Genomic DNA, 14,769 nt, shown 5'->3' on the forward strand with positions numbered 1-14,769 from the left:
CCACCCGATGGAGACGGCTCACCGCCATGTTTGCGCGACGAAAAGTTGAAACTCTACGTTTTAACCGATGCGTACGCAATAAGCTGGTACGGTTTATGCGGATACAAAACACATTATGTTCAATGGCCGCTGAGTCGGGGATTTGACTTTACTACTTTTAAAACGAAATTACTGTTTAAGCAGGTACGATTTAACGAGGTTTTACTGTAGTATGTCCTTTCGCGCAGTTTTTTCCAAAATGTATGAACGAGGTTCTACTGCATTACGATTACGATGACTATTTGGGTATTTCATACGAAAGGGCTGCTGCCTTGATCAGTGAAGGCAGCAGCACACATTATTGGTGGAATAATTCAGGATAAGAAATTTTAGCTGAAATTAGCTGTTTTACTTGGTTCCTATGTGTGTTGCACACATTCAATATGAAAAAAAAAGAAAAGAAAAAGAAAAAAAGTATAAAGATATATAACAGTTCCATTGATGATGGATGGTAGTTTCGCTGTTGTATTGAAAAACACAGCAATATTGTAGCGAGCAACATGGCACAAGCTGTTTTCATTGGCAAAGCATAACTCTCTAAAAATTTATACATTTTGTCTTTGCGTTCAGAATTGCCGTCAGAAAGAACAAGAACACACATTAGAGGTTAAGGCAGTGGGGGAACTCTGAATTGTTGATTGATGCATTGTTGCATAAATTTTTTTTGTTTCTTCTTCTCTTTTGGTGCAGTCTGAAGTGATGCAGGTCATGATATCCCAGGCGTATGAAAAATACAGTGTACGCGTGACGGCTACTGAAATTGTGGTATGCCCCCCAGGTCAGTGCTGCTGATCTTTAGATATCCTGAAAAACTAACGTTCTGTTGTCATTCATTCTCTTTGTTACTCATGACCTGAGCTGAATATTGTAATGAGCCATTGGTCCTTCATGCCAAGTACAATCGTGATAAAAAATAAATGGCCCTCAGCTCCGGGTGCAGGAGCGACTGTGGGTTCGCACCGCGGTGCTGCTGTCTTCGTCTGGCACTTGTTGCGAGGGTGCACTGAGCGACACCAATCTTCACTCTCACTCTTGTGTGGCCAAGTTGCATGCTTGGTGAATATCAAGTGTGGCGTTCGGTTGTTTCGCAGCTGACAATCAGTCGGAAAGAGTCGGTGCGTGCTTGCCTTCCTCCCCAAACCAGCGCCTGCTCACATCTCTTGCACACATGTACCGGCTCCGGCACGTGCGCGTCCGGCCATTTGGCTAAGCGCATGGCACATATGCCTGGTAGTGTTCAATTTGGGTTCACGCCTCATGTCTACGTACACCTTGCATCCTTGTGTGCCGTGCTTCCATGTCTGGTGCTTGAACGGACGGTGCAGATGCCATGGCAAGGCACTGGTGCATAGGAGTAGCAAGCAAACTGCCACCACTGTGTTGGTGTTAGTGCCCGTCCTGTCTAATGTTCCATTCTCACTTAAGGCGAAAGCGTTACGAGGCTCGCGTTGCAGAAACCGTTCGAGCCTGCCAGCCATGCCCGTGCAGCCGTGCCGTCTGCCACCGCCGTGCCAAGAGCTACAGCAGCCCAGAAAATGAAACAAAATGGAAGCGCCCTCCTGTGCACTGACCATCAGCAGTGAAAGAGCTGAGCGTCGCACTTGAAATTTATCAAGCAGGTAACACAGCCATACGAGAGTGAAGGTGAAGTTTGTTGTCATTCGATACACCCTCACAGCAGGCACCCAATCGAGATAGCAGCACCGCGGTGTGGCCCCGCAGTCGCTCCTGCACCCAGAGCCATGGGCCGCGTATTTTTGACCGCGATTGTACTTGCTTGTACACTCTTATTGCCATTGGAGCATCTCCACTTAAGCCAGCAAACTTTAATTTCAGATAAAGAGTGGAAGTCAATGCTTAGGAGCGGCAACTCTGAGCTACATGTCCTGCAGCCCACTGATGTATTGGTGGAAATTGACAAGTGCATCATCGCAGACAATGTCCGCTTGCCAAAGTGAGTGCTTTTGAGCTACTGCAAGCACTTTTGAGAATGAATGCATTGCAAAAGAATATGAAAGCAGTTGGATAAATGGTAACTGTCGTATTCGGGAAAACGCTGCTTGATGACATACTGAAGAAACATCAACCTTTTGTTGGGTTAACTCATAGTTGTTAAAGAAAGATGCAATGTGTGGCAGCAGTGATGAAGAACATGGTCGACAATCATTTAGTGTAATGATGTGCCATACATTTCTCACCTGTTCGTTGGGCATCGTTGTTCTGGAATGATTGGGAGTCTTTGTGTTGCATACACATTTGTTAATGGATTGCCAGTTTTGCTAGAATTTACAATGACTACAATAATATATATTAGCAATCGCATATTTCAAGTGCATTTTGCAGAACAAGAAATGCATATACACTTGTACCACAGCATAAACAGTAGCACAAAGAAAGTCGACACACGTTAATATCTTTTCCGACAGTGTGAGACTCGCTATTTACCAAGCTTGTACAGTCGTTGATTGCAGTTCGGTGACCACACTACAGTCGACGCTCATTGCAACAGATTGTAATAACCATGAAGAAAGGTCTGTTATATCTGAAGTGTGTTCTAGCCAAAATAAAGGCAGCTGTATGTTCTGAAACATTGCACTGTTTAGTGTTTGATTATTGGAACTTGCATGAAATTGTAATACAATTATGAAAAAAAAACGAAGCTAAAAAATAATTAAGCCAGTAGATCAATAGATTTCCACAATAACTGTATAACTATGCTATAGCAGCGTGGCTTCTTGCTTTCCACCATTTTTCCGAACACTGGCTTCCGTAAAATAGGCAGCAGTTTTCCTGCACAATAGCATAAACTCTGCCCTGTGCAATGACAAAATTTTTCTATTGGGGGAAAAAATGGGTTCAAGCAGTATTTCTGTCATTGTGGCCAATGCCTCATCCCCCCAGAACACGTCACAGCTGACCTAAGCATTGCCTACTGTCCTTCACACAAAACAATGGTCGGTAGAATAAACTGTTGTCGTAATATTATCTTTGAGGAGAAGCGACGACCACTGTCAAACTCGTAGCACGAACAAGAGCTGCAATGTGAAGCAAGTTAAACTTGACATCTACGTCTAGCCAAAACTGCACTGCATGCGAGATGGCTCGACCGTATCGTGCCTTGCTGTCTAGACACTGTAAATAGCAGTCAAATTTTTCTTGTCTGAATTGATTGATGAATTAGTGAGAAATAAGGCTTTCTCAAAACAATGAATTTTGCACTCGTTGGTGATTATTTCTGAAGTGCTGAAAGCAATGTGGGTTAGTTCTAGTGGCAATCTTGGCCTCTGTGCCTTCTGTACTGAGCTGACACTTGGGGACGGCAGTGAGCTACTTGCGGGGTCATCCTAACTAACTGTTCGCTGGCGGCTTTTTGTGCCGTATGCCTCTGGAGAAAACCTGCTGGTAGTATTTTCGTTTCTTAAAGCAACCAACAACAAATTCTTATGGTACTTGTGTTTTTAGTGCCATGGAAACGTTACTGGTTATTGTACAACCATGCAGTGGTAATGCGGAAAAAAAAACGCTGGGAAACATTTTTTGTTGGAATTTTTAGATCTTCAGCGAGGATGTAGTTGTATGCTGGAAACATGCTGCAAACACTGATAGATGAGCTCCATAGCGATTATATTCTGGCATTAGTGGAAAGCAGACAAGTGTGGCCTGGTATCCACGAAGATAGAGGACACAGCTGTGCAACAGTGCACAGAGCAGAAGCAAGCATAAGGTGGCAGCGAGCAACCAACTGACTCTTCCCGTGCTCTTTACCTGTTTGCAACGACGGGTTGCAAGTGGTAGGATATGCCAGTAGATCTATTATTGATGCGAAAGCATCAAATGGCCCATTGAGCAAAAAAGCCGGCGGTGTCTGTAGCTGTGAAGCTTCCCATTGGCTGTGACGGCACGTCACGAGCTTGCCTTGCGTGCTTGTGACGCTGGCTCGTGCTTGCTGGCTCGGGCCTTGACTCAGCAGAAAGGGTGAAAGGCAACAACCGCTGCTGCTGTATTACATGAGGGGAGAGAGCACTGCCGCGACTGCCTGCAAGGAGTTCATACCTCAAAGGATCGCTCAGCGGTGTTCAATTGGACACTAGTGCTTTCGCATTCACAACTCACAAGAAGTGCTTAGGTGTCCTCATATTTTTTGTATCTCTGGCGCCCATTTACGGCACAATTAGTCAGTGGCATTGTGTGGCTCGCAGGGAGACCTCAGAACTTGGGGTACTCACTCACAAGCTCGCGTGCTTACAGAAGCACTCGCGTGTGCCACCATGCAGTGAGGGCTTGCCACGGCTCTCTCGCTCCACCCATTTCTGTAAAGGCAGTGCCACTCATTAGCATAATAATAATTAGCATAATTAGCATAATAAAGTGCGAATGCTCATCTAATATAAACACTGTGATTATTAACAATGAGTATGCTGAACTTAATAACGGCAGACTTACTTATACAGTAGAAGCTTGTTAGTACATTCCCATTTCGTATGATTTCCCGGCACCAACGTTCGTGATTGACAACACAAAAAATTACCCAATACAGTTATGCTTCTCTGTTACCGGTTGACACATTCTCGGAAAACACAATATTTCAGCACTAAGTTTTCAGTACATTGCCAAACTGCAATCATGATATGCTTTCCTGCTGCTATAAATTTTATATAAACAAGAAAAGGCGTGAAATACACGTGATCAAGAAGCCACACGCCGCAGTAGCTTCTCCACAGTACTCGCCGGCTGATGTGTAGTGAAAATGCTTGCACGCACTCGGTTTTCCATTGCCGTAAAAGCACATCTCCTCACGGGTAGTCACATGCTTCATGTCGTAGCACATGTGGTGTAGTGCCTTTGGAAGGTTACTGCATGCCTCTAGTAGGCGATGACATAAACACAACGCCATTCCCTGCTGCAGGTAGCGCAAAGTGAGTGTCATGTTTCGCTCTGGCAGCAACGCATTTTAGCGTCGTCCACAACCTCAATTTGGTTTCAGGTTCCTGTGGCAGACTTGAAATGCTGCGCCATAGAAAAATCACAACATTCTGCTCAGGCCTCACTAACTCGACACGCATCAGCGTCTCGTGCTGCAACCATTCGTGCTGAGTGAGCATGTCAAAATTTACTGACAATATGCTCCGCCTGAAAAAGCTGCTAATCCAGGCTAAATAGCCAGCTGTGGTGTCTCAGTGGGTTTGACGTTGCGCTGCTAAGCCCTAGGGTACGATACCAAATCCCAGCCATGGCAGCCTCATTTTCACGGCCATGGCAGCCCAAATCCCAGCCATGGCAGCCCCATTAAAGATTCCCAACTGGTCAGAATTATTCTGGAGCCGCCCACTATGGCATGCCTCACAATCATATTGTGGTTTTGGCGCATAAAACCCCAGAATGAAACTTTTACCCAGGCCGAATTCAAGGAGCGCAAACGAAACGTAATAAACGAAACGAAGAGCCATTCATAATAATGGCAATTCATAACATCATTTTATAACACCCAAATATGATTCTCGGTTGAGCGTTACTAACATCAAAGCTTCGATTGGTCTAACCCCCCTGTCACCGCATTGTAAGATAGCAAGTCCCTGCCTTTTTCATAAGCTATATTATCATTTTCCTCAATTACGTGAGAGCCTAATTCTGCCGCCCATGAGATCACCACGACATCTGTTTAATTGTAACAGTATTCAACGCATTCATGGTTCAACTAACGCTTTGAATAAGTTATTTCTGCCGACTGCCATATCGGATTGGAATGTACTTTCAGACGGTATCGTCAATGAAACAAATTCTGTAGAATTTAAACTGTTATTATTAACTGAGGTTTTTTAGCGCACGAAAAGGAACGAAAGACAGTGGCAAGACGCGGACACAGCGCGTCTTGCAGGGAGGCCACATCTTTTAGCGCTGTGTCCGCGTCTTGCCACTGTCTTTCGTCCTTTTTTGTGCGCTAAAAAACCTCAGTTATGGAATACCAACACGCCCTAACCTACGCTCTTTCATGTTATTACACCAGTGTTGTCCACAGCCCCAGTAGTAAGCCCTTTTATCGGCTTTTTCATTTTCATGTGTTTACTGTGTTTACCAGTTCTTGTAATCTGTATTAACGTGTTTTATCTTTGTGAGCCGCGGTTACCATTTGTTACCCCCCCCATCAGAGGCCCTTAACCCTTTGAGGGTCAATTTTTTTCGCCATATGCGATTGCCCAGGGTCGGTTTATTTTATTGCAGATTCCAATTCTTCTTGGGGACTTATTTCGGAAAAGCATTTACCGCAATTTTTCTAGGGCGACCTAAAAGTGAGAAAAAAATATTTTGTGTTGGTATACATGTACTCTTCATTCATGAATAATAACAATAAAAAGGAAATAAACTTATAAGGATTATAAATTTAATGCATTTTTATACACATAGTTCAAGGCCTTAAAAATGCTTGCACGAGAATATTTTGTAAGGCTCAGATGTTCCTGCTCTTACACTAATATATACATCCATAGCGTAATCGAACTGCGTAGGTGCACGCACCCAAGAAATCTGTGTTGTTCTGTGCCCATCAAGAAAGCACAACGTGTGACAAACTTCCGCTAATCTTAATCTTATCGTCAACCAGAGGCAATTAGTTGTCGCGAGTGTCAAAAAAAAAAAAAGCAACAGAAATGCATGCATGGCAGCATCCTTTCTATGAGCACCCCTGTGAGCACTAAACAAGCGAGAAAGAGACAGTCGCCCTTTGAGCGATTAGTAATGAGTTAGCCATCAGTTTTGCAAGAGCAAGAAACTGACACTGCTCACGGAACTAAACATGAACCGTCATTCAACCGCGCGCGCACCAATGCACCAGCGGTAGTATATAGAGGCGCGGGAGCAAACTAGCCCCAAAACAAATCATGCAACGAAAACAATGAGAGGAAGGCGCGCGAAAAAAATTCCCCGTATTCCCACATAGTGGCAGCACATGACAGAAAAGAAAAGGTTAGGAAATTGGCGTGGTTTTTAAACGTACAGATGGTGCCATAAATATATGGCATTGACAATTTTGGGACTTGTTAGTGGCGCCTGATATTTACGACATTGACCCTCAAATGGTTAAGGATAAATAAATAATGATGATGATGATGAATGTTGGTCTTGGACCGCTGAGGCCCCAGCGGCTTAGCACGAGTCAGCGTGTCATGCCGCAATGATTCGCGCAGCGCTCGCATTACGTAGATGTCAACAACAGTTGAGTCTGCCAAGTGTTTTAGTGACTTCGAATAATACGTTTTGTTGTTTAGTACGTTTTTTTTTTTCATTTATTTCTTCTAAAATGTTTAACCAAGGTTCCACTGTATTGATCTCACTGCATATATCTCAAGTACGAAGGTTTTGCTGCTAGTTTCTTGAAGTTTGCTGTGCCAATTACTTAAATTGCGAATAGTATGCTCAATTATCGCTATAAATCATGATCTTTTCATTTCCTCCCAACATGTTGTGTCATGCTCCTGGTACTTTTTAAAAAATTTGCATGTTTGTACATTCTGCGAGCGGCTGAAGAAAGTTGCATGCAGTGAACTGCCGCATGCGTGCAGTGCACAGGTGAGTATGTTGTACATGCACCATCCAGACAAGATTTGCAGTAAGTTTTGTTCGTTGTAGCCAATAGTTTGTTTTATATGAGTCCTTAAAAGCAGGATCTGTTGCATTGGTAATACGTATAGGCAGACCAAGTTAAGTGAGGATATTGGCATACTGTGTGATTATCCGCTGTAACAGACGTGGAATGTTTCATGTTCATTGCACAACTCCATGTTTACCTTTGCCTTTCTTGTCGAAGGGTGCTGTCTTGCTGTAGCTCTTGATAGTCTAATTCTAGTTAAACTAGTACTCTTCTTGCTTAGTTGCTGTTTTTGCAGTGCTGTAGAATTATTTTCTGTTGCCCCAGATGGCTTGGTTCTAATTTGTGCTTGAATGCAGAGTTCGAGTAACCGGGAAGCTGCCACTGCTACGGGTGTCAGTTACCGATTTCAAGCTGGTGCAAGTACTGAAGGTATTGAACAGCATTCCGACTGCGGGTGCCAGTACACCGCCCAAAGTAGTGGAAGCAGCTCCTGTCATCCCATTAGCCGTAAGGAATGCAAGCAGTTTGCTGTCATCTCTTTGCTGTCATCTCTCTTTACTGTTCTCTTACAGGTGTGCACATAGTATCTAAAATTTTGAATATGAGCCAAATGCTTTTGTTTGAATATTTGATTATGGCCTGTGCATGGCATTTGTAATATGACATACTGCATATGATCTAGCAGCCTCTTCAAGTTCCATTGTTAGTGAAACAGGAACTGCAAGAAATTTTTACATTTTGTTGATTAACTTTGGTTTCAAGAGACTTCCAAATAGCTTTGCATGTATTTGAGGAATTGAGGATTTCTTGTACCACCTTTTCACTTTGTGTTCCTTTTCTATTCTTTACATGAATCTCAGCAGTAAAACATTCTTTGGTTTTGATCATTGAAGCTAGAACTGTTTTGCTGTCAAGTCCACTTAGATGCCCGTACTTAAGACCCGTACTTAAGACAAATAGTGGAACCTCGTTCATACGTTCCCGTTACTTATGTTTTCCTGGCGCCAACGTTTTCAATTGAGAACACAAAAAATGACCCAATAAAGTTGCACTCATTTTTACCGGTTAATACATTCTCGAAAACGAAATTTTTGCACCATCGTTCAGTACATCGCCAAATTGCGATTGTATGACACGTTTTTCGGTCGCTAGATCCTATATAAACAAGAAAATGTCCAAGGCACGCGCGATTGAGAACGTTATATAGCTACCCGCTACAGTAGCTTCACCGCAATACGCCCATCTCGCTTGAAAATGCTGGTGCGCATTCAGCTTCTCATTTTGGTATTAGCAAATCTCCTTCGTGGTCGTCGCATGCAGCATTCACAGCTATCACTGCCAATCCTATTGTGATAAGCATCTTCGCCTATCTGTTTCATAGTGTGTGGTGCCGTCGGAAGCATAGCACATGCTTTTAATATGCGGTGACGGAAACACGCTGCCATTTCCTGCTGCAGACTGCTATCATATATGTTTTCCGGCCGCTGAATCCCAAGTGCATAAGAAAAGGCGTGAGGTGCACACGATCTAGAACAGTATATAGCCACCCGTCTCACATGAAGAGGATGGCACGCACAGTTCCTTATGCATGTACCAGCAAATCTCCGCCCCGGTTGTCGCATGCCGCATTCACAGCTATCGCCGCCTAATCTATTGCGATAAGCATCTTCACCTATCCCTTGCAGCACGGGATGCCTAGTGCTATCGGTAGCATACTCCACGCTTTTAATAGGCGATGATCCAAATGTGCCGTCGTTCCCTGCTGCAGGCGTTGCGATATGGGCATCCCGTTTCGCTTCGGCGGCAACTGGCGTCATCTACCAGCTTGAATTTACTTCGGTATCCCATCACCCTCTTAGAACACCATGCAATAGGAAAACAATAAAATGTGTCTCGGGCCACCGGAGCCCCACCAGCTCAGTGCACGTTGGCGTTTCGTGCCATCTCATGCCATCTCATGCTGTCTTGTGCCGCAATGTACTGTGCGACACTTCGAATTATGTAGAAGTAAACAAAAGTTCAGTCTGTCAAATATTTTTAGCTACTTTGGATCATACCTTTTCCTGGTTAGAATGTTTTTCTTGCAGTTTTTCCAAAATGCATGAACGAGGTTCTACTGTACTCGTTTATTGCGAACAGAAACAGCTCAACTGTCAGATTATGCTAGGGCACATTGCCGGGCTAGTTGGTTTGGATTCGTGGTAGACACGGAGCAGCGCGACACGACAGGGACCAAGAATGAGAAGACACATACAGATGAAAGTTAGCACTGTGTATGTGTCCTCTCATTCTTGGTGCTTTTCGTATTCCACTGCTCTGTGTCTACTATGAATGTCAAAATATACATTGCAATGGCGCCTTGTTGTGGGTCCATTGAACATCCTTGACTGTTCAATTACCTCAAACACATGGCTGCAGTACAGCGGCGGCTCACCTGCTGTGGTGCTCGTGCATGACGCTGCGATTATCGATAAAAATGGCCTACCTGGTACTGGCAGTCTTCCCAAGCCAATTTCAGATGGGCTAGTGGTTTCCCGTGCCTCTTTTAGGCAGGTCACCTTTTCCCAGTGGCGGCAGCTACTGCCGCCCAGGGGTTTCCTGGAAGGTACAGCCCTTGCAAAAAAACATTGCAGATACCGCAAAATATGAAGAGGGCCTTACTAGACGTTGCAGGCGAGAGCCTTCATACACATGCAGCTTGGGTGTCTTAAAGGCTCCCTGCTGTCACCATTACTGTCATCAGCTGGCTGCCCTACACAACTCCACAGACTTTCAAAGAGACTCTAGGCAGCAATTGGGAGAGTCGATAGCACTAATAGGTAGGACAAAGAAAGAACCACACTGGACGAGTGCCGACAAACTTGAGAGCACCGTCATCGAGTATTTCTTCTGTGCTGCAGAGGCAAATGACTAGCACTGATTTTTTCCCCCGAAATAGCATTGCATTTCAGCTGGCAACTATGGCATGTTTTGTTTCTTTCTAAATGGACCATCTATGACAAATATTTGAATATAACAAATGGATGCTGCAAGATGCTCAGGTTGATTATAAGTAAGCTTGACTCATTACTCTTATTGAACTTTTTGCTCAGGGAACATTCCACCTGCACTTGGGGAGGACAGGGGAAGCATTAGCAGGTCTATACAAGCTCTTAGTAGGCAAACATCAAGAAGCGTCAGCTTAAAGTGAACCCTGCAAGGATTTTCAAGTTTTGTCTTCAGCTGATCCTGGAGTCTTCAGAGATCACACATCTTCTGAAGTTCATAAGAATATCATGTAGTGTCGTTGAGCCAAAATACAGGCAGGAAGAAACTAGATGACACACCAACTGGCCCAACAGTATGTGCTTCTGATCTTCATAAGAATACTTTCTTCTGCAGATGCTTTTTGGCTGCAAATATATTGGCTTGTCAACCAAACTTGAGGTACAAGTCAGTGCTTGTATGTGTCTGCTTTCTCATGTGCCTGTCAATTATGTAACTCACCTTTTTTTCTTCTGAATAGTGCATCACCTCACTCAGCCATTCATTCTGCTATATGCATTAGTTTCTTGGAAGCTCAACCTTCTCATTTCTTTTCTTTCCCTCTCAGGAACGTGAACTCCCAAAAAAGATTGAGACGACCTCTGCCTTGAATGTTGTTCCCAAAGGAGAATCGACTTCAAGCAGTGAGGGTGGGCCACGGCAAGACTTTGATACAACCGACCTGGAATTAAACTTCGAAATAACTGAGGTGCGCTCTGGTCCCTTCGCTTATATTGCTTGAACCCATGCATGAAGTTTACACATGCTGTTGACAGCCATAACATTTTTTCTCAACAGCTGTATTTAACAAGGCTGAATGGACACAATAATTATTTTGTTGAATCAAGAGCTTTGTTCAAGTAAAAAATGCCTAAAACACTAGCATATATTAAATAACATATTTATTCAGGAACAAAAAGATGTAATTCTTGCATGTGTGCACATTTATCCCTCTTATTGTAGACAGCCATCCATTGAGTGTGTTCTGTTTCTTCATGCAAGCATCAAATGTTAACTCCGGTCAGTGGTGTCTGTTGACTGATGTGAAACACGGTATGTACCTGTATTTTACCCTTAATTCATGCATAGGATGTGTTTAAGTAAGTTTGGCCATGCATGTCCGGGGACCATCCTAAATTTCTTTATCATATATTTTTTATTTATTTACAGGTACTACAATCTCCAAAAGGGATTTTAGTAGGGTGGAAGTACAATACATTACTATAGAAATGCAGGCAACAAAACAAAGCAAGACGGAGTACGTTATCTTGTGCAAACAACATTGGTTTTTCGCATCTATACAGAGCATACTTTTCAGATTTTGCCAGCTTGTTGCCATGAAATTCATTAAAATTTTAGACAAACAACTTTGACCTTATTGGCTCTAAAAATCCACGAAAAGTGCTCAAGTTTGGGCATGTTAGTAAAATTGGCACTAATTTTTCAAATCTGTTAAAAAAAAGAGTAAGACCATCTTCAGTTGTTTTAAAAATTTTCTAAATTAAGTACATTTGCATGCACTAACTCAGTCTGGAAAATGATGTTGCATTATTTCTTACGTTAGGGAATTACAAAGCTAGAAATGTCATGCAACAATGGCTACTGCTGTTGCCACATATGGGGCCTGCGCATGCGCGTTGTTGACGGGTTCCTTTTCTTTATGGCACAAAAACACTCCAGGGTGGTTTGGAAACTGCAGATTAATAAAACAAAGCTTTAGATAATTACGCTCGACACTTTTCTGTACAGGGATCACAAAAGCTTTGCATGGGCATGACTGTGCACCACACAACGGTGGTGCATTGTTGCATAGCTTCACGGGTTTGCTCTCAATATCAGGCCTCTAAGTGCACCTCTTTTATCTGGTTTCATAAGGAACTGAGTTGACAGGACCTGCGAACAACATTCTTCATCCAGTGCAGGGTCGTAACCTGATCAATGAGACTGCACACAGCGGAACTTTTGAACTTTTGGAAAGGCACTTTTGACTAACTGGACGCTTCTATATTTTTTCCATGAACACAATCTTTTCTTGAGATTCTAAGACTCATTTTGTTACCCTTGGATTTGGACAACAAAATGAATTGTTTTTATCAAAATTAAAGATGACCCTAGGACATGCCTGGGTCAAACTTATCTGAGCATATACGATGCAGTTAAACCTCAATATAACATACTTCAATATAATAAAATTCTCAATATAACGAGCTATTTAACAATTTGGTCGGAGCAGAGCCCACAACCTCCGCATTACATGTGCATTGCACTACCAATTGTGCTACGGCAACGGCTGTCATTCGTCCACTAACTTTGGTATTTATGTTTACTAAATCTAGCCCAAGGAGTGTTAGCCAATGTCACTCAGTCATGGAGGGCAGATGTAGAACACCCTTTTTTTGCCCAGTGGCACGTGGCTAATAAACCCTCGCATGCTACCTTTACTCGCGGACAACTTTCTGTGGCTATGAAGGGGAAGCTATGGGGGCAGAGTTTCTGCACGACGCCACGCAGTCTGCGCCATGTCGTCTGCTAGCATTTGACAGTGCTTTTGGTTGCTTGGAACAGACGCTGAAGTGATGCGCCTTCCACATGCAACGGTTTCGCGTTTGCCCAGACGTGGAAGGGAAAAGCCGCAAAATAAGTAAACTTTTACATTCAGTGGTGTGTTTTGTCTTAATTTAATGTTGCTAATAAGCTGTGCACGTTTCCTCTTCCCCAGTTTAAAGTAACGTGGATGAAAATGCGGGACTATTTTCAGAAGCGCTCTCACTTGTGCGCACTTTGCCTCCATAGCTTTCCCTTCATAGCCACAGAAAGCGGTCCACAAGTATAATCACATCAAGGCTGCCGGTTTCGAGACCCTCACAATGAATAAATGATGAGAGAAAAAGGGGAACCGAGGGGCTCGATTTTGTTAATCATGACCACGTAAAGCCGACAGTGAAAATGAAGCCAAGGAGAACATCGGGGAAATGTGCTGTTGTTGAAATTGCAATGTTTAAAAAATAAAGAAGAAAAGGGAAGTGAAAGTGGACAAACAGATAACTTGTCACCAGTGGGAGCTGATAAATGGAAACATCTGCGGATGCAGATGGTCAAATGGTTGAATTACAAGCGGCTGCTTGTAAATGCACCTCTCAAGTCGCTCTCCATACCTATATAGGCCAACTGCAACAAAATTTTTCGACTGCATAAAAAGCCTTGTTTCAGATAGTTTATACATGCAGTAGCCTCTGTGCAATATCTTACACTTGAAATGAAGCTCAGTCCATCATAAAGAACTAGAAAAAATCCATCTTTTCATACCGAAACTGAGAAAAATGACACCATTATCACCCGGCAGAAGTGATGTACAGTGAAGAATGTGGAGAACCAGCGCCCGCGCTGTCTACTTTTCCTTGCTTGTATTCCATTCCGGTGTATCAGTGAACAGGTCCTGCACATCTGCTAGGCACAGAGTTAGTGTACTTTTTAGCTGCTTTGTGCGCTGTGACAAGGCGGTTGCGCACCTGCGATGTTCTTTTTAATGCAAAGTATTCTCAGAATCCAGCCGGTTTTCTCTATCTGGCTGTCTACATTCAACAGCAGGGCCTCGATGCGTCCTGCCACCACTCGAAGAAGCTTGGGGTGGCCAAGAAGCTTGGGCTTGGGGTGGAAGAAGATTGGGGTGGCCAAGCTAAAAGTGCAGCATAGTCTGGCTTAACGCGGACACTATCCACGTATGGCACAGTTGAGCAAAATCGGCGAAAATTGGACGCTCTACAGTCTTGCGTGGCTGTCGCGGGAATGTAACATGTCCTATCGCACGCCGCAGCAACTGGAACAGGGTGCATTGCACACTATCTTGGCTGGCCAGCAGCATGCTGTTCAGGTTCGCTGAAGTGATCTTGTTGCATTTGTACCTTCGACAAGCAAATAAGCGCTCGCTCGCCGCGCACTTGTCTGCTAGTGAGGCGGCAACACTCGATCAACCCGCTGCTGCAGGTCATGTTTAAAGCACAGTATAAAATTTTAGTGATCTTACTGTCTTTGGCATGACGTATCCGACTCCACCAGCCCCTGCCTGGCACGCTGGAAGCACTGGACTTGTCGTCTGATCTAGGGAGCCTACATGCAAGCAA

General features: G+C 43.8%; 1 protein-coding gene across 2 annotated transcripts in view; it reads left to right on the forward strand.

Moving 5' to 3' along the window:
• Vps13 (vacuolar protein sorting 13C) overlaps positions 1–14,769 on the forward strand; it is a 240,439-nt gene that overhangs the window by 61,848 nt on the left and 163,822 nt on the right. For both annotated transcript variants that reach the window (XM_070536982.1, XM_070536983.1), the window contains exons 20-23: positions 730–817; positions 1,876–1,993; positions 7,981–8,131; positions 11,217–11,357. In XM_070536982.1, the coding sequence (XP_070393083.1) occupies positions 730–817; positions 1,876–1,993; positions 7,981–8,131; positions 11,217–11,357 (498 nt within the window). The remainder of the gene's footprint in view (positions 1–729; positions 818–1,875; positions 1,994–7,980; positions 8,132–11,216; positions 11,358–14,769) is intronic.

The sequence above is a fragment of the Dermacentor albipictus genome, chromosome 4 (assembly GCF_038994185.2).
Source record: "Dermacentor albipictus isolate Rhodes 1998 colony chromosome 4, USDA_Dalb.pri_finalv2, whole genome shotgun sequence".
NCBI lineage: Eukaryota > Metazoa > Arthropoda > Arachnida > Ixodida > Ixodidae > Dermacentor > Dermacentor albipictus.